Source organism: Crinia signifera, chromosome 2 (assembly GCF_055691185.1).
Source record: "Crinia signifera chromosome 2, ASM5569118v1, whole genome shotgun sequence".
Lineage (NCBI taxonomy): Eukaryota > Metazoa > Chordata > Amphibia > Anura > Myobatrachidae > Crinia > Crinia signifera.
The window spans coordinates 391,093,310-391,112,453 of record NC_139218.1 but is presented as its reverse complement, the minus strand read 5'-3'; the positions used below and the strand labels follow the sequence as shown (position 1 = coordinate 391,112,453).

At 47.4% G+C, this 19,144-nt stretch overlaps 1 protein-coding gene across 1 annotated transcript; it reads left to right on the top strand.

The window, feature by feature from the left end:
• The first annotated feature begins 5,827 nt into the window (after nt 1-5,827).
• Nucleotides 5,828-7,528, top strand: LOC146059251 (E3 ubiquitin/ISG15 ligase TRIM25-like). The gene has a single exon (XM_083171355.1). The coding sequence runs from the start codon at nt 5,836-5,838 to the stop codon at nt 7,492-7,494; it is 1,659 nt and encodes a 552-aa protein (XP_083027481.1). The 5' UTR covers nt 5,828-5,835; the 3' UTR covers nt 7,495-7,528.
• The last annotated feature ends 11,616 nt before the right edge of the window (nt 7,529-19,144 follow it).

Sequence of the window (19,144 nt, the reverse complement as noted above, 5' to 3'; positions counted from 1 at the left end):
TTTTTTTTTTTTTTTTTTTTCTGGTCTTTTCTATGTATAACAAAATTTCTTAATTTTTATATTTATTTTTTATATTTGTTTTATTTAATGATTATATTGCCCTATATACCACTAATCTCTGCTAAAACTCTGTCATAACAATATTCTTAGTATGTTTGAGAGATATCTAGTTTAAAATATATACATAAATACGTACATTATATGCCTTTGATTACCCAAAACTAAATAAGAATGTTGAAGTACATATACGTTTTCTCTACAACAAACTAATGTTTACCCACATAGTGAAAATATATTTATATGTTCAGAAATTTATCTGCCTCTTTTTGATGGGATTAATTATGTCCATTACTTCCGATTATCCAGTTATCCCTAGGGATTCTCCGCCGAGTGGCATACATATGTCACAGGAGACGCTATCCCTGTTGCCCGGCAACGCGGGAGGCGTGTGTTCACGTGCAGCAAGCTAATGCACGTTGGGCGCAGGCTTCCCTGTGGAGCTGGGGGCAGGACCGGCGTCCCCTCGTTCACGGGACGGAGCAGCGTCACATTGTGCGTCGTCACCTGTGTGACACGTCACTCTGACGCGCCTGTTCCTAAGCAACGCGGCGGACGCGGCGCGGGCTGCCTACAGGTTTTTCTCCGCTCATACCACCGATACCGGCAATCGGAGGTGGGCGGAGGCGCCCTTGGGCATCCCGCGCCGCACTGAGAAGAATCGGGACGCAAAGATGTGAAAGAAAGGTTTTATCACATAAGGATCATTTATTCTGATCGTAAGTTCCGGGTCACGTGACCAAAACAAATGTGTATTATTCATCTAAATTGTGTTTATTATGTTCAAAATGTTCCTCTATCAGTCCTATCTGCCTCCAGGACTGATAGTTATCAATATTGATACTCAACGGTTATTTTATTCTGTATACTTCATTTTATATGCATACCTAGATGTGAGTAAATGTCAGTGCACCACAACAGGTGCTTAATAGAACACAGGTGTAACAACCAAACACCAATCAAGAGAGTAATCCAACTGCTATTTAAACTGGGCTGGGAATACCAGTCCACACTTGCTCCTGAGGAAGCCGGCCACTGATACAGCCGGGGAAACGCGTTGAGCCTGATACAATTCTTATTTGGAGCCTCCATCCACTTCACAAGTGACCAGTCCTAGTCCCGACGACGACAAAGAGCCTCATCTTCAACTGGACCTTCATCTGGGGTACACGCCATATCCCTAATTCCAGCTAAAATAAGAGGACATCGCCAAATAGGGAGCCTTATATCATCAAGGCAAGGACACTCTGGAGTCACTCTCCTGGGATCAATCCATATCCAGGCAAAACACTATAAGGATGGTAACTTTATTTCCTAATTTGGAGTCATAGACTTTGTACTGTGCATACTGCTTTACACCCCAAAATCTACAGCAGTGTTATTCCGCAGCTTCAAGCGAATCTCTTGATTTTAATTCCCCCTTTTTATATGTATGCATACATAATTATGTGTTTTATATATGAAATGTTTAGTTTAATTTGATAAATAAATTTCTACATATAACCATTCCTACCCGTTGGGCCTCAGAACCGGAAGACCCTGGGCGTAATTTGAAATAAAGCCTGCAGGACTGTTTAAAATTAAAAAACAGAGACCGGTCACCTGAAAAACGGTCAGGGAGATTTAACTTGGGCTCCAGACCCCCACCGGAGGAGGAGCTAGACTGAGACCGCTGCTCGTGTGAGTTTACCCGTAGGGTGAGCTCTTGCAATTTCTGTGTCAGCGTGTGCATATGTCCTGCAAGAGAGTGGGCAGCAGCCTGTTGTGACGGATCCATGATTGGTTTTCCCCACGAATACTGAACCTCTGAGCTGTAGGGGCAACAGACAGTCCCAGAGTATAGTTTGGCCAGTTATAATGTTATGATAACTGGGTGTCCTCGCCGCCCCTGACTACGTTGTCACCGAATGAGATTGGCGGACGCGTGCTTGTGCTAGGCTTCGCCTATAATAGTCGCGTTCGACAGAGCCCGTTAGTCAGGCTCCGCCCCCGATGCCACCAGGTCTTGAGGGTTGACAACGCTGCCACCAATGTCAAGGATGAACAAGGGGATAACTAACTAACCCAAGAAGGCGAGGTCACCCTTGCTCTGTAGCAAACAGGATGGACGTAACAATACGTAAAGATGTAACACAATACTATTCCAAACAGGTGTAACAATACACAGAGGTGTTTCATCAATATCAAGATAAGAGTAAGGGTTGTCTGGGGGTAGACCCCCACTTATCTGTGCACCGAGGAGGCAACGGTAGCGGGAACCAGGATACGGACAAATGGACAACACACGGACACCAGGAGCACAGGAGACAAAATGGAGGACACGGCTGGGAATCAACGACAGGACGCAGGATGACTCGGCACAGGAACCAGGAGTAGAGGGTAGGTGGGAACCAGGAACACTTGAGACCCTGAGGTGCAAAAGCTATAACCGGCGCCTGTCCTGGGCAGACGCCGGCTCTTTATTCAAAATCCCAGCTGACGCTGACGTGCGCCGCACTGCCGGGCGTATGACGTCAGCGCCCCGGCACGCCGACGGAGACGCTCGGGGACGTTGCCCGGCAACGCCCCGATGCCTGCTGACGATGCCGTGGGGACGGAAGCTAGGGGCGTTGCTGCGCGACGCCCCCAACGTCTCCCCCGGCACTCGTCTACACTGCCTGTCCTGGCGGGTCCGGGACAGCAGTGTAACACTAGACCAGGCGGGCACCGTCACTCACCAGGACTGGGTGGGGAGCTTCCATCCCGCTGCTGTGTGGGGAGCTTTCATCCAGGCTGCTTGTGGGGTGACCTAAGCCTACTGCCGGCGCCGCTGCCTGTCATATACTTTGACAGGCGCAGGCTCTGGCAGCCGGCAGCCCGGACCTACACTGCAGTAATGAACGAGGGGAAGAAGCGCCTCTAAGGGTCGGCGCCTACCTGCTTTGCAGGCTGTGCTGAGCGGGTAGCGCCGGCCCTGCACACACCCCTATCACTACCCATCTTCCTGTTCTCCTGCCCCGTAACTTCCGCCAGTGGGGACCCGCTCACCCTGTGTTGCTCACATGCTCCTATCATGCCTCATAGCCCAGCCTTCTGCTCTCATGCACCCTGACTCCCACCCAGTAGGAGGAGACACTGACTCAGGGCCACCATCCTGTACTCCTGTGCTGCCACGCTGGACCCTCACCCACTGGCAGAAGCTCCACAGTGTCCCCCACCCTCCTCTTTAGTCCCCCGTATACTCACATACCCCTATCACTACCCAGCCTCCTGCTCTCCTGAACCGTAACTTCCACCACTGGGGAGTCACTGATGCTGTGTTGCCCACATACCCCTATCATGCCTCATAGTCAAGCCTCCTGCTCTCATGTGTGATGTTGTCAGACTGCGTGCAGATGTGTGACCGTTACCTGGTGTTCCTGTTCTCCTCCCGGCACTGCTTGGCTGCTACCTGACTGCTTCACTCGCCTGTAATTCAGAGGGCGGAGGGACAAGGGCACCCCGGGAAAGCAATACCCCAAAACAACCACACAGAATGGTCACCACACGTTAGGACGATGATCAAAATAATTTGTTTTGCAGCAAGGAGGACCGTAGATCACCGTTATGAAAAATATGATTAAACAATGCAATAATACAATGCAGTACTATTCAAAAGAAGCAAAGACAATGGGTAGGTTATGAATAAAGATTTAAAGAATACTCCGCCTAACTGATATTGTGCGCAATGGGGCCCCTGTAGGCCGCACCTCACACAATATACTGCCCGCAGAGGAATAAACTGACTAAAGAGGATATTGTGTGCAATGGGGTCACCTGTGATACTTGTAGGCCGCAGTTCGCACGGTATGCTGCATTACCGAGATCACCAGGCAATATGACTTTAGTGTAAACAATGCAAACCATCAAAAGAACATGTAATAGGTTTCCCAATAAATGACAGTAAGATGCAGCAACTGATACTTGCATCAATAACCAACAGTGTCCAGATGCAACTATTGATATGTCCCTGAACTGCGCAGTTCTATTATGAGTCCTAGGTACCTTTTGGCCTAGGTGCACCTTAAGTTGAGGTAGTAACTACTATAAAAGCGGGATTTGTAATCCAAGGCCACTGGTGTCCTGGGGCGAGCACAATGCCAATCCTGCGGGTGACTCCAACAACGGGTTCCCAATAACCACACGGATGATTGTAAAAACTCCTGCTGCGAGGGTGGGCCGTGTCTTAGGCCGAAATGGCGCCAGGGCGCATTTGGAGATGGGTGGCAGAATCAAAGGAGGTTAGGCTCCTGGGAGGCCCTATTAGTGTTAGCCTCTGGGGGCTGTTGACTGTCAATGTGGGAGGACAGTAGCACAGTACCTGCTCATCGGCTGCTGTTGCTGACTCCTGTCAGTCACGACTCCTTGCGCTCCACGTGGCTCTGTCATGGGCTGCTGGTCTCCTAGCTGGTCTTCCCTCTGGACGGCCCTCTGGTGTCCCTGCAGCTGCTGTATCCTGAGGTTCTCTCTCTTGGCAGCTGGTCCCACCTGTCAATCACCGCCGGGAGTTTGGGTCTGGGGTGCGCTGCCGGCTCTTCAGTACCCTGCGTGCCTCCGTCTCCCCCTCCTTCCCACTGTCTGTCCGGGCTGCATCTCTACCAGAGGGCGGCGACTTGCTTGCCCCTCTGCGACGTCGTCACTGCGCTGAGCCGGGTCTCCGGGTGCCGGGTGTCGCAGCTGCCGTCAGCGTGTACTGGCTGTCAGTCACCGCCGGGGAGCGCGACTCTCTGTCCCGGCGCGTCTCTCCCTTCACAGCTGCCGGCTCCTTCTGTGCGCCCTCTCCTCGCTCCCTCCAGCCACACCGCGCTGCTCTCTCGGGCGTTCCACACGGACCTCCTCGCGCCCAGCACCCGCTCCTCCTCCTCGGGTTCCCGCTCTCCGTCCTCCAATAGCTGCGGCGTCTTCCTTCCCGCTCGCCAGGGCCGCTCGTCAGTCCTTCCCTGTGGCGGGGGTTGGTTGCCCGGCAACCCCAGGCTTGGACGTCCGGCCACCATTTTAGTTAAGGGCAGCGCTGGCCACCAATGTCAAAATGAAGCAGACCCCGATGGGGCTTTGAAAAAGGGGTACCCCCAATCTCTGGGGTGCCACACATGCACCCTAACTTCCACCCAGTAGGAGGAGACACTGACTCAGGGCCACCATCCTGTACTCCTGTACTGCCACACTGGACCCTCACCCACTGACAGAAGCTGCACAGTGTCCCCCACCCTCCTCTTTAGTCCCCCTTATGCCCACACACCCCTATCACTACCCAGCCTCCTGTTTTCCTGTGTCGTGACCTCCGCCAGTGGGGAGCCGCTGACTCAAAAACACACTACTATACTATTGCACACACACACACCTCAACAACACGCACCCCCCCCCCCCACACACACACACACACACACACACACACAAATGTCACTGTACCCTCCACACTATCAATGTACATCTTACTCTGTAACCGCTTTTAAATTAAACAAAACAATACACACCCCCTTCCAAATCATATGCTCTCTATTTAACACATTTCACCTATAACTCAAGTTGGCCAATACAGGCATCTTTCATACAATTCTAACCATATTTCTCACCATACAAATGTTCACAAATTAAGGGGGCGCAGCCCCTTACGACGGTGTGAAGAGTGCCCGTAGGGCGCGATGAATCACCTAGTATGTAATATATGCTGAGTGATAGCTCAGCCTCGCCCTGAGTGCAGAATGTGATCTCACTGGTAACAGAGAATTTCACTTTCATTTCTCCTTCCTGCTGCCAGCAATGGCGTCTGCTGATCTGAGACAGGAGCTGGACTGTTCCATCTGCCTGAGCATTTATACAGATCCTGTAACCCTGAGATGTGGCCACAACTTCTGCCGGGTCTGTATTGATCGTGTGCTGGATACACAGAAGGGGGCTGGAGTTTATAGGTGTCCTGAGTGCAGAGCAGTGTGTCAGGAGCGTCCTGCACTGCAGAGGAACATAACTCTGTGTAACATAGTGGGGAGGATCCTGTCTGCTCGGCCTGATCAGGAGGAGACTGGGATCTGCTGCTCTCACTGTATTCACTCTCCTGTACCTGCTGCTAAGTCCTGTCTGCTGTGTGAGGCTCATCTGTGTGATAATCACCTGAGAGTACACAGCAAGGCAGCAGAACACGTCTTATGTGACCCCACCACTGCCCTGGGGAACAGGAAATGCTCCGTCCATAAGAAGGTCCTGGAGTATTACTGCACTGAGGATGCTGCCTGTATCTGTGTATCCTGCAGTTTGGCTGGAGAACACCGGGGACACCTGGTGGAGATGCTGGATGAGGCCTCTGAGAAGAAGAAGGAGAAGCTGAGAGATGTTCTGCAGAAACTGACCAGGAAGAGAGCGGAGACTGAGAATAGAGTGCAGAGACTGCTGGAGCGCAGGAGAGAAGAACAGGGAAAAGCAGCGGGTGTCACAGAGACAGTCACTGCCCTGTTTAGAGACATCAGGAGACAGCTGGAAGACCTGGAGAAGAGAGTCCTGAGTGAGATCTACAGGCAGGAACAGCGCGTTTCACTCTCAGTCTCTGATCTGATCCAGCAGCTGGAAATAAAGAAGGACGAGCTGTCCGGGAAGATGCGTCACATTGAGGAGCTGTGTAACATGTCTGACCCAGTGATTGTCTTACAGGAACCGGACACAGGGGACTTGTGTGACACTGAGGACACAGAGAGACATGATAGCCAGGTCCGTGGTGCAGGAGGTCTGGATGTGGGACTCATCTCCCGGACATTACACACATTATCTGATATAATAACAGGGATAAATACAGGGATCTATGTGCAGGAAGCTACAGACCTATCACTGGATGTAACCACAGCTGGTAATACAGAGTCTGATATAGTAACAGGGATAAATACAGGGATCTATGTGCAGGAACCTACAGACATATTACTGGATGTAGCCACAGCTGGTGATAATATACAGATATCAGGTGACAGGAAATCTGCATCATGGTCAGATATAGACCAGAATCACCCAGTAACACCAGAGAGATTTCAGTGTAATCAGGTAATCAGCACCAGGGGATTCTCCTCAGGGCGACATTACTGGGAGGTGGATGTCAGTAAGTCAGTGAGGTGGAGGGTGGGGATGTGTTATCCCAGTATAGGCAGGACAGGACAGCAGTCAGGCATTGGTAATAATAACAAGTCCTGGTGTCTGTATAGGTATAACAGTCAGCACGCAGTGAGACATGGCAGGACAGTGATCCGGTTACCTGACAATATCCCCTATGACAGAGTGAGGATATACCTGGATTATGAGACAGGACTGATGTCCTTTTATTCTCTGTGTGACCCCATCAGACACTTACACTCCTACACCGCCACCTTCACTGAGCCCCTCCATGCTGCATTATGTGTAGGGGACGGGTGTGTAACTATATTGGGTAGAGCAAGGAGATGAAATCTGGTAAGAGCAGTGGCGTTTTTACCAAGGGACTGTATAAATGCAGCCCCCCCCCCCCCCCCCCCCCGCCAAGGTAAAATCCGTCACTGAGCCCAGCCTAAGTGAAGCCATATGCAGTCCATGAGTCCATGAGACAGCACTGGCTTCACTGTGACTGGCAGTGACATCCTATTGGAAGTTCGACCTGCCAGTCCACCTAGGCAGTCCCATTGGGAGATGGACCCTCCCTCTGGGGCTGCTTCTTTGGCTTCTCTGGGCTGCAGCTAAAGCAGCCCATAGAACCAGGGACATGCCCATGCATCATCATTGTAAAGGTGCTGGGACCTCAGCAGCAATGGGGACTGGCAGGGAGCAGTGGAGGTGGGATTTGGCCAGGAGCAACAGCAGCAGGGGGGGTTCCGGCATCATGTCCAGTGGCAGCCCCCTCCTGCTATAAGATAGCAGCCGCCACTGGCTAAGAGACTATTGAAATCAAAGGGGGAGGGGATCTGATTAATGAAACACTTCAGAGTGATGGTGATTTAGGTCTGTCTTACGTAGAGCAGTGATTGGCTACAGTTACTGTCAATCAGTTTATACCCTATGCTTAGTCAGCTCTTTGCTTACTCCTATTGGCTGTAGTGTATGAAAGGGGGCGTTGTCCTTATAAAGCTCCACCTAGTGGGGATTCTATGACTATTTCTTACGTAACATAAGATAGGATGACTCCATATCCCTGAAAGGAACCCGTCTGTGCAATGTTTTCACATCAGTGCCGGGGCTCCTGTGCATACGCTGCCTGCTGACCACACATACAGCCACTGCCAGGGAGGGTTCTGGAGGATCCACCTCCTGGTACTTTCTGCAATGTGTATCAGTTGGTATTATCTGCGGGGGTCAAACTGTGGAAGGGTTCACATTCCTAAACTTGGTAAAATGTATAGCAACGCATTCACCATGGAAACCTATGGGGGCTGCAGGTGTTGTTAGATATCCAGTGATCGCAGCAGATATCCCCTCAATGTACAGTATGCTGGTGATACTAAGCATTCACATTTACTTCTAGAATATGGCTGTTATTCGGGATTAATCCAGGGTTGCCTACTTTGAAAGTCTCCTCTCCGGGAGAAGACTGAAGAGGAGACTGTCAGCAGCACTTCTGGGGCGGGGTCTGATGTATACGCAATTTGCATCTTTAGCCACGCCCCTCTCTCAGAAGTCGCAAATCGCGGGAAATTAATGCTGCCGTGAGGTAGGTGCGGGGGGGGGGGGGGGGCTGTAATCTGGGAGGGTTTCTGGGGGGCCAGGTGCGGGACCCAATTTTCGAGAGCCTCCCTGCCAGTCCGGGAGGGTAGGCAACCCTGGATTAATCCCCGCATATTTAATGATATCTTGAATAACTCTGTAAATACCCAGTTTGTTGTATCACAGTTTACAATTGTAGAGCACAACGGAATTTGATTTGCTACTGTATATACGAAACTGTAAATAAATAATAATAAGGGCTCTGTAGATCCTGGAAGCACCACTGTTTGCCACGTTATTTGCAGGCTGGGTATCACTAATTCCGTGCGGCCAGGCGCTTGTAGTTACTCTGTGGAGGGCTCGCTGACTCTGCCGATATTGTGTCCCACCATTATACCCAATTAAGCTGAAACATCAAGATGTCCGAGCTGTAGGTTTACACTTAGGCCGTGATTGTAGATGACGGTAAGAGTCCCAGAGGGCCCGCCCCCTCACCACCGCCGTATCCACTCACAACCATATGAGCGGATGTAACACAAAGACACAGCCACTCACATGTCCCACTGGCGGAGAAATCATTCGATGTTTGCTGACCATCGAATTATTTATTCAGGCCATGTAAATATAAGTCAGTGGAGACTGACTTATGTTTGTGGGCTCTCCGGCCATAGACAGGGCGGGCGGCTGATGTCATGTGATGTCAGGGCCTCCCCCGGCACACCTCCTCCCGCCTGCAATCCTATGGGAATGCCCATGAAACGCTGATGTATGATTTCTGTAAATAGCAATCGATGCCCGAGTAATGGGCAGAGAACTGCGGTCAGCGAACGCCTGTAGAAAGAGCGCGGTTCATGTAGGAAGATCAACAAGATCTAGGGTACTTGTTTCCTAGCAGGGCGCCCACTACTCTATTTACGTAATGGGCTATTCAGGGTAAGGAAATCGGATCGCATCGCATCGTATGCCCTTAATGGCATCCAATCAGATGAGATCCAATCAGATGAGATCCAATTTTTTATCTTGAAATCGGATCGCATCGCATCGTATGCCCTTAATGGCATCCAATCAGATGAGATCCAATCAGATGAGATCCAATTTTTTATCTTATCCTATCTTTTTAATGGTGAAAGCGCCTGACGCCACCCCGCCATCAACGTGAACCCGAAGCGTGGCGAGCGCAGCGAGCCCGCGAGGGGCGGCGGTACGCGTCCTCCGACCTTTTCATGCCCTACTATCCACTAGGGCGTGGAGTGAGAATAGAATAGTGTGGCGAGCGCAGCGAGCCACCGAGCCACCGAGCCCGAAGCGCGGCGAGCGCAGCGAGCCCCGCGAGGGGACGCGGATACCTTCACAGGTAAACGCGTCCCTTCGCGGGCTTCCCAGGTGTCCGCGTCGCCATGGACACCTGGGAAGCCCGCGAGGGGACGCGTATATCTGTGAAGGTATCCGCGTCCGCTCGCCACGCTTCGGGCTCGGTGGCTCGCCACACTATTCTATTCACACTCCACGCCCTAGTGGATAGTAGGGCATGAAAAGGTCGGAGGACGCGTACCGCCGCCCCTCGCGGGCTCGCTGCGCTCGCCACGCTTCGGCGCTTTCACCATTAAAAAGATAGGATAAGATAAAAAAAATTGGATCCCATCTCATTGTATGCCATACGATTTTTTTTATCTTATCCTATCTTTTTAATGTATTCTCTGACTTAGCCCATTAAAAAGATAGGATAAGATAAAAAATTGGATCTCATCTGATTGGATCTCATCTGATTGGATGCCATTAAGGGCATACGATGCGATGCGATCCGATTTCACTACGGTGCCGTACGTAGAAAATCTGGGCGCCCTGCTAGGAAACAAGTACCATAACTACTAATACATTCATAATGGAAGGAAAATGCAGGAAAACGGAACAGGAAGCCTATCCACTGCAACAGAAGATAATGCCAATCAAAACCAAATATAGATATAGGCAGAAAGATGAACATAGCTAGCAGCAGGAGAAGCACAAACACAACTTTAAGAGCTATGTGTGCAAATGCTAGGAGCTTAGGAAATAAAATCCCAGAACTAATTGCAAGAATGACAAGGGATGAACTGGATATTGTGGCTATTACAGAGACATGGTGCAATGAAAATCATGACTGGGACATAGCTATACCAGGATATACTTTATTTAGGAAGGACAGAATGGGAAGAATCAGAGGAGGGGTTGCAATACATGTGAAAAAAAGACTACCTTAATACAAAGTATTGAAGAAAAAAACTGAGGCCCTTTGGCTTACCACAGAAACAGGGGAGAAGGCGATTCTTCATATAGGGGTGATCTACAGACCACCAGGTCAGGAAGAGGAACTTGACAAGAGCCTATTGCAGGACATCAATAAAATGGCATTAAAAGGAGAGGTGATAATCATGGGAGACTAATCTACCTGATGTAAACTGGGAGCTGCCTGTTGCAAGCTCCACCAGAACTCCCTACTTCTGGTGGAGCTTGCAACAGGCAGCTCCCTGTTTACATGCTGAATTCCTTGCAAGGAGCATCCCTCCAGCAATTGGTGAGGGAGCCCACTCGTAAGGACGCAATATTAGACTTAATACTTACAAATGGTGACAGAATATCTGACATAAATTTGGGTGAAAACCTGGGATCCAGTGACCATCAAGCAGTATGGTTCAAAATAAAGACAGAGACTGACTCATCGCACACAAAAACAAAGGTGTTAGATTTTAGGAAGGCTGATTTTGTAGAGATGGGAAACTCTGTAAGGGATTCTTTGGCAGAGTGGAGGAACGTGGAAGGAGTGCAGGATAAGTGGGAAAAGTTAAAAAGTGCAATTCGAAAAGCAACAGAACTTTGGGCCTTATTCTAGTTCACTCTTTCTGACAAAATCCTTCTTAGATGGACAAAACCATGTGCACTGCAGGGGGCAGATGCAAAATGTGCAGAGAGAATTAGATTTGGGTGAGTTATTTTGTTTCTGTGCAGGGTAAATACTGGCTGCTTTATTTTTACACTGCAATATAGATCTCATTTTGAAGTAAAACCCCACCCAAATCTAATTCTCTCTGCACAAGTAACATCTGCCCCACCTGCAGTGCACATGGTTTTGTCCATCTAAGAAGGATTTTGTCAGAAAGAGTCAACTAGAATAAGGTCCTTTGTGTCAAAAGAGTTAGGAAAAACACAAGGTAAAGGAAGCCATTGTGGTTTCCGAAAGAAGTAGCAAGTGTTGTGAAAGCAAAAAAAGTTGGCCTTTAAGAAATTTAAGCAGACGCAGAAGAATGAGGACAAAGAGGTGTATCTTGTTAGACAGAGGGAGGCTAAGAAGGTAATCAGATGTGCAAAAGCACAGGCTGAAGAGAAAATGGCCCAGTCAGTGGGTAAAGGGGGGAAAACTTTTTTTAGGTATATAAGTGAAAGGCGAAAAATAAAAAGTGGAATAATAAGACTAAAGACAGAGAGTGGAAGTTTTCTTGAGGGGGACAATGTAATAGCAGATAATATTAATAATTTTTTTCTGCTCAGTATTCACTGCTGAAAGAGATGGGAAGGGGCCACAGTTAAGTTGCAAGTATAGTCAGAAAACTGAGGGAGAAACAAGTACATTTACAGAGGAGAAGGTCCTCACAGAACTCTCAAAACTGAAAGTGGATAAATCAATAGGGCCAGATGGGATACATCCAAGGATACTAAAAGAGCTCAAAGGGGAGCTGGTAAAACCAATAACAGAATTATTCAACCAGTCACTAGCTACTGGAGTAATCCCAGAGGACTGGAAAACAGCGAATGTAGTCCCACTGCACAAAAGTGGAAGCAATGAAGAGGTAAGCAACTATCGACCAGTGAGCCTTACATCAGTCGTAGGGAAATTGATGGAAACACTCTTAAAAGTTGTAGAATATCTCAAAACCACCAGCAATTTACAGGATCCAAAACAGCATGGGTTTACTGGGGGAAGATCATGTCAAAATAAATCTTATTGACTTTTTGACTGGGTGACTAAAGTAATAGATCGAGGTGGGGCTGTAGATGTAGCTTATCTAGACTTTAGTAAGGCTTTTGACACTGTCGCACATCGCAGACTGTTAAATAAACATAAAAGCTTGGGATTGGATTCTAAGATAGTTGAATGGATAAGAGTGTGGTTGCAGGACAGAAAACAGAGAGTTGTAGTAAACGGAGAACAGTCAAAGGAGAAAAAGGTTACAAGTGGAGTACCCCAGGGATCTGTACTTGGACCGGTGCTTTTTAATATCTTTATTGGTGATATTGCAAATGGAATTGAGGGTAAAATGTGCCTTTTTGCAGATGACACAAAGGTACAAATGATTGATGATCTAGGTAGATTAGAGGAATGGTCAAGACCATGGCAACTACAGTTTAATGCCAAAAAATGCAAAATCATGCACTTGGGTCGCAAAAATACTGGCTGTAAGGTGAAGTCTGTCCGGTCCCCTTTCAGAGTGCTTTCAAATGACCACTGCCAACTGGTTTCGATACCTTGTGGTATCTTTCTCAAGGCATACAGAAAGTGGTCACCAGTAGGGGTATTCACTTTACAGCCAGTATCCAGGGATGCCTGTGGTGGTCTAACATCTTATGCCTTTGTGTCTACAATCACTTGTGGACATATTTGAATGGTGAGAGTCCTGAGATCCCTTACATTGTGCTATGTTTTAATTGTGTGTCTATACAAGTATGTTCTACTGCACCATGAAGTTTCTCTTATCCGTTTGAGATTCATCAGCACCTAAAGAAAGTGAGAGGAGTTCTTGGTTCCATTGTGACAAGCACATGTCCCTCCCTATGCTTTATTGTCTACCTCATATGTAGACCATTTAATTCGGTATGAGACAACTCCAGTATCATTTGAACTGTTATGTACTGTTAAAACCATATTACACTATTTTGTTTTTTTTTCTTTGTTTTTTGGGTCTCATCCTGAATGTTTGCTAAGCGCCTCGATTACCTGCCAAATTCCACACGATATTGTATGTACCACCAGATATCAGTCTAGTGTAAACCAGACAAAATGAACAGCTTCAATATAAATATATCCAGGCTGTACATACTGTAGTTAACTCCAGGGGCGTAGCGAGGGCGGAGCCGGTGGAGCACAAACTCCGGGCGCCGGAAGATAATATGGCGCTGGAGCCGTGCCGGTGCCTGCACCGCCAGCTCGACCGCTCCCCTGGACGCCCCCCCGCCCACTCCAGGCTCCCCACTGTGTCCGGGAGACGTGCTGCTATTTTCAATACCTGTCTCCCGCTGGACCGCTAGCCAATAGGCGCTTGCGGTCCAGCAGCCAATCAACTGGTGGCTGCTGGACCGTGAGCGCCTATTGGCTAGCGGTCCAGCGGGAGACGTGAATTGAAAATAGCAGCACATCTCACGGACACAGCGGGGAGCGGGCGGTGCGTTCAGGGCCGGTGCAAGCCCTGTCAGCCAGGCCGTGTGCAGTGATCAACCTCCTCCCTGCAGCTTCTCCCGACATCCCCCCTCCTCCCTGCAGCTTCTCCGGACATCCCCCCTCCTCGCTGCATCTTCTCCCGACACCCACCTCCTCCCTGCAGCTTCGCCAGACATCACGGTGTGTTATATAATATGTAATAGGCATTGTGGTTTGTTATATAGTATGTAATGGGCATTACCGTGTGTTATATAGTATGTAATGGGCATTACGGTGTGTTATATAGTATGTAATGGGCATTACGGTGTGTTATATAGTATGGTGTGTTATATAGTATGTAATGGGCATTACAGTGTGTTATATAGTATGTAATGGGCATTACTGTGTGTTATATAGTATGTAATGGGCATTGCGGAGTGTTATATAGTATGTAATGGGCATTGCGGAGTGTTATATAGTATGTAATGGGCATTACGGTGTGTTATATAGTATGTAATGGTCATTACGGTGTGTTATATAGTATGTAATGGGCATTACGGTGTGTTATGTAGTATGTAATGGGCATTGCTGTGTGTTATATAGTATGTAATGGGCATTACGGTGTGTTATATAGTATGTAATGGGCATCACGGTGTGTTATATAGTATGTAATGGGCATCACGGTGTGTTATATAGTATGTAATGGGCATTACGATGTGTTATATAGTATGTAATGGGCATTACGGTGTGTTATATATTATGTAATGGGCATTACAGTGTGTAATATAGTATGTAATGGGCATTACTGTGTGTTATATAGTATGTAATGGGCATTGCGGAGTGTTTTATAGTATGTAATGGGCATTACGGTGTGTTATATAGTATGTAATGGTCATTACGGTGTGTTATATAGTATGTAATGGGTATTACGGTGTGTTATATAGTATGTAATGGGCATTACGGTGTGTTATATAGTATGTGATGGGCATTACGGTGTGTTATATAATATGTAATGGGCATTGCGGAGTGTTATATAGTATGTAATGGGCATTACGGTGTGTTATATAGTATGTAATGGTCATTACGGTGTGTTATATAGTATGTAATGGGCATTACGGTGTGTTATATAGTATGTAATGGGCATTACGGTGTGTTATATAGTATGTAATGGGCATTACGGTGTGTTATATAGTATGTCATGGGCATTACGGAGTGTTATATAGTATGTGATGGGCATTACAGTGTGTTATATAATATGTAATGGGCATTATGGTGTGTTATATAGTATGTAATGGGCATTGCGGAGTGTTATATAGTATGTAATGGGCATTGCGGAGTGTTATATAGTATGTAATGGGCATTACGGTGTGTTATATAGTATGTGATGGGCATTACGGTGTGTTATATAGTATGTCATGGGCATTATGGTGTGTTATATAGTATGTCATGGGCATTATGGTGTGTTACATAGTATGTAATGGGCATTACGGTGTGTTATATAGTATGTCATGGGCATTGCGGTGTGTTATATAGTATGTAATGGGCATTGCGGTGTGTTATATAGTATGTCATGGGCATTACAGTGTGTTATATAGTATGTAATGGGCATTGCGGTGTGTTATATAGTATGTCATGGGCATTACGGTGTGTTATATAGTAGGATCCGGTATGTAATCCCGGCGGTCAGGATCCCGGCGTTCAGAATCCCGACGCCGGAATCCCGACAGCCGAAATGCCGACAAGGGGGGGACGTGGATCGCCCCCCCTTGCGGGCTCGCTGCGCTCGCCACGCAGCGGGCCCGGTGCCTCGCTACGCTCGGCACGCTATTTTATTCTCCCTCCAGGGGTGTCGTGGACACCCCAGGAGGGAGAAAGTGTCGGCATTTCGGCGGTCGGGATTCCGGCGTCGGGATTCTGAACGCCGGGATCCCGACCGCCGGGATCTTAACTGCATCCCATATAGTATGTAATGGGCATTACAGTGTGTTATATAGTATGTCATGGGCATTACGGAGTGTTATATAGTGTGTAATGGGCATTACAGTGTGTTATATTATATGTAATGGGCATTAGGGTGTGTTATATAGTATGTAATGGGCATTACGGTGTGTTATATAGTATGTGATGGGCATTACGGTGTGTTATATAATATGTCATGGGCATTACGGAGTGTTATATAGTATATCATGGGCATTACAGTGTGTTATATAGTATGTAATGGGCATTACGGTGTGTTATATAGTATGTAATGGGCATTACGGTGTGTTATATAGTATGTAATGGGCATTACGGTGTGTTATATAGTATGTCATGGGCATTGCGGAGTGTTATATAGTATGTAATGGGCATTACGGTGTGTTATATAGTATGTCATGGGCATTACGGAGTGTTATATAGTGTGTAATGGGCATTACAGTGTGTTATATTATATGTAATGGGCATTAGGGTGTGTTATATAGTATGTAATGGGCATTACGGTGTGTTATATAGTATGTGATGGGCATTACGGTGTGTTATATAATATGTCATGGGCATTACGGAGTGTTATATAGTATATCATGGGCATTACAGTGTGTTATATAGTATGTAATGGGCATTACGGTGTGTTATATAGTATGTCATGGGCATTACGGAGTGTTATATAGTATGTCATGGGCATTGCGGAGTGTTATATAGTATGTAATGGGCATTACGGTGTGTTATATAGTATGTCATTGGCATTACGGTGTGTTATATAGTATGTCATGGGCATTACGGTGTGTTATATAGTATGTAATGGGCATTACGGTGTATTATATAGTATGTCATGGGCATTACGGTGTGTTATATAGTATGTAATGGGCATTACGGTGTGTTATATAGTATGTAATGGGCATTACAGTGTGTTATATTATATGTAATGGGCATTAGGGTGTGTTATATAGTATGGTGTATTATATAGTATGTAATGGGCATTACGGTGTGTTATATAGTATATCATGGGCATTACAGTGTGTTATATAGTATGTCATGGGCATTACGGAGTGTTATATAGTATGTCATGGGCATTACGGAGTGTTATATAGTATGTAATGGGCATTACGGTGTGTTATATAGTATGTAATGGGCATTAAGGTGTGTTATATAGTATGTAATAGGCATTGCGGAGTGTTATATAGTATGTTATGGGCATTGCGGTGTGTTATATAGTATGTTATGGGCATTACGGTGTGTTATATAGTATGTAATGGGGATTGCGGTGTGTTATATAGTATGTCATGGGCATTATGGTGTGTTATATAGTATATCATGGGCATTACAGTGTGTTATATAGTATGTCATGGGCATCATATGTGGCCTTATGTGTAATTGGTATTACAAAGTTTGCTAAAATGTGCAATGGGCATTACGGTGTGTGTGTGGTATAGTGTTAGGCCACGCCTACTTTTCACTGCGCAGGAGCCCCGCCTACTACAAATTGGGGGGGGGCATGAAACATGCCATTGCTCCAGGCGCCGTGGCATTTAGCTACACCACTGGTTACCTCCACTCTTGCATTCTGCAGGAGACTCCCTGACATAGCAGCAATCTCCCTCTCTCCCTCATTAGTCTAGCAATCTCCCTCATGTCACCTAGCCCACATTAAACTGTTACATCATAGTTACCTCCCCTCCTGCATTCTGCAGGAGACTCCCTGACATAGCAGCAATCTCCCTCTCTCCCTCATTAGTCTAGCAATCTCCCTCATGTCAGCTAGCCCACATTACACTGTTACATCATAGTTACCTCCCCTCCTGCATTCTGCAGGAGACTCCCTGACATAGCAGCGATCTCCCTCTCTCCCTCATTAGTCTAGCAATCTCCCTCATGTCACCTAGCCCACATTACACTGTTACATCAGTTACCTCTCCTCCTGCATTCTGCAGGAGACTCCCTGACATAGCAGCAATCTCCCTCTCTCACTGATTAGTCTAGCAATCTCCCTCATGTCACCTAGCCCACATTACACTGTTACATCATAGTTACTTCCCCTCCTGCATTCTGCAGGAGACTCCCTGACATAGCAGCAATCTCCCTCACTCCCTCATTAGTCTAGCAATCTCCCTCATGTCACCTAGCCCACATTACACTGTTACATCATAGTTACCTCCCCTACTGCATTCTGCAGGAGACTCCCTGATATAGCAGCAATCTCCCTCTCTCCCTCATTAGTGTAGCAATCTCCCCCATGTCACCTAGCCCACATTACACTGTTACATCATAGTTACATCCCCTCCTGCATTCTGCAGGAGACTCCCTGACATAGCAGCAATCTCCCTCTCTCCCTCATTAGTCTAGCAATCTCCCTCATGTCACCTAGCCCACATTAAACTGTTACATCATAGTTACCTCCCCTCCTGCATTCTGCAGGAGACTCCCTGACATAGCAGCAATCTCCCTCTCTCCCTCATTAGTCTAGCAATCTCCCTCATGTCAGCTAGCCCACATTACACTGTTACATCATAGTTACCTCCCCTCCTGCATTCTGCAGGAGACTCCCTGACATAGCAGCAATCTCCCTCTCTCACTGATTAGTCTAGCAATCTCCCTCATGTCACCTAGCCCACATTACACTGTTACATCATAGTTACTTCCCCTCCTGCATTCTGCAGGAGACTCCCTGACATAGCAGCAATCTCCCTCACTCCCTCATTAGTCTAGCAATCTCCCTCATGTCACCTAGCCCACATTACACTGTTACATCATAGTTACCTCCCCTACTGCATTCTGCAGGAGACTCCCTGATATAGCAGCAATCTCCCTCTCTCCCTCATTAGTGTAGCAATCTCCCTCATGTCACCTAGCCCACATTACACTGTTACATCATAGTTACCTCCCCTCCTGCATTCTGCAGGAGACTCCCTGACATAGCAGCAATCTCCCTCTCTCCCTCATTAGTCTAGCAATCTCCCTCATGTCACCTAGCCCGCATTACACTGTTACACCATAGTTACCTCCCCTCCTGCATTCTGCAGGAGACTCCCTGACATATCAGCAATCTCCCTCTCTCCCTCA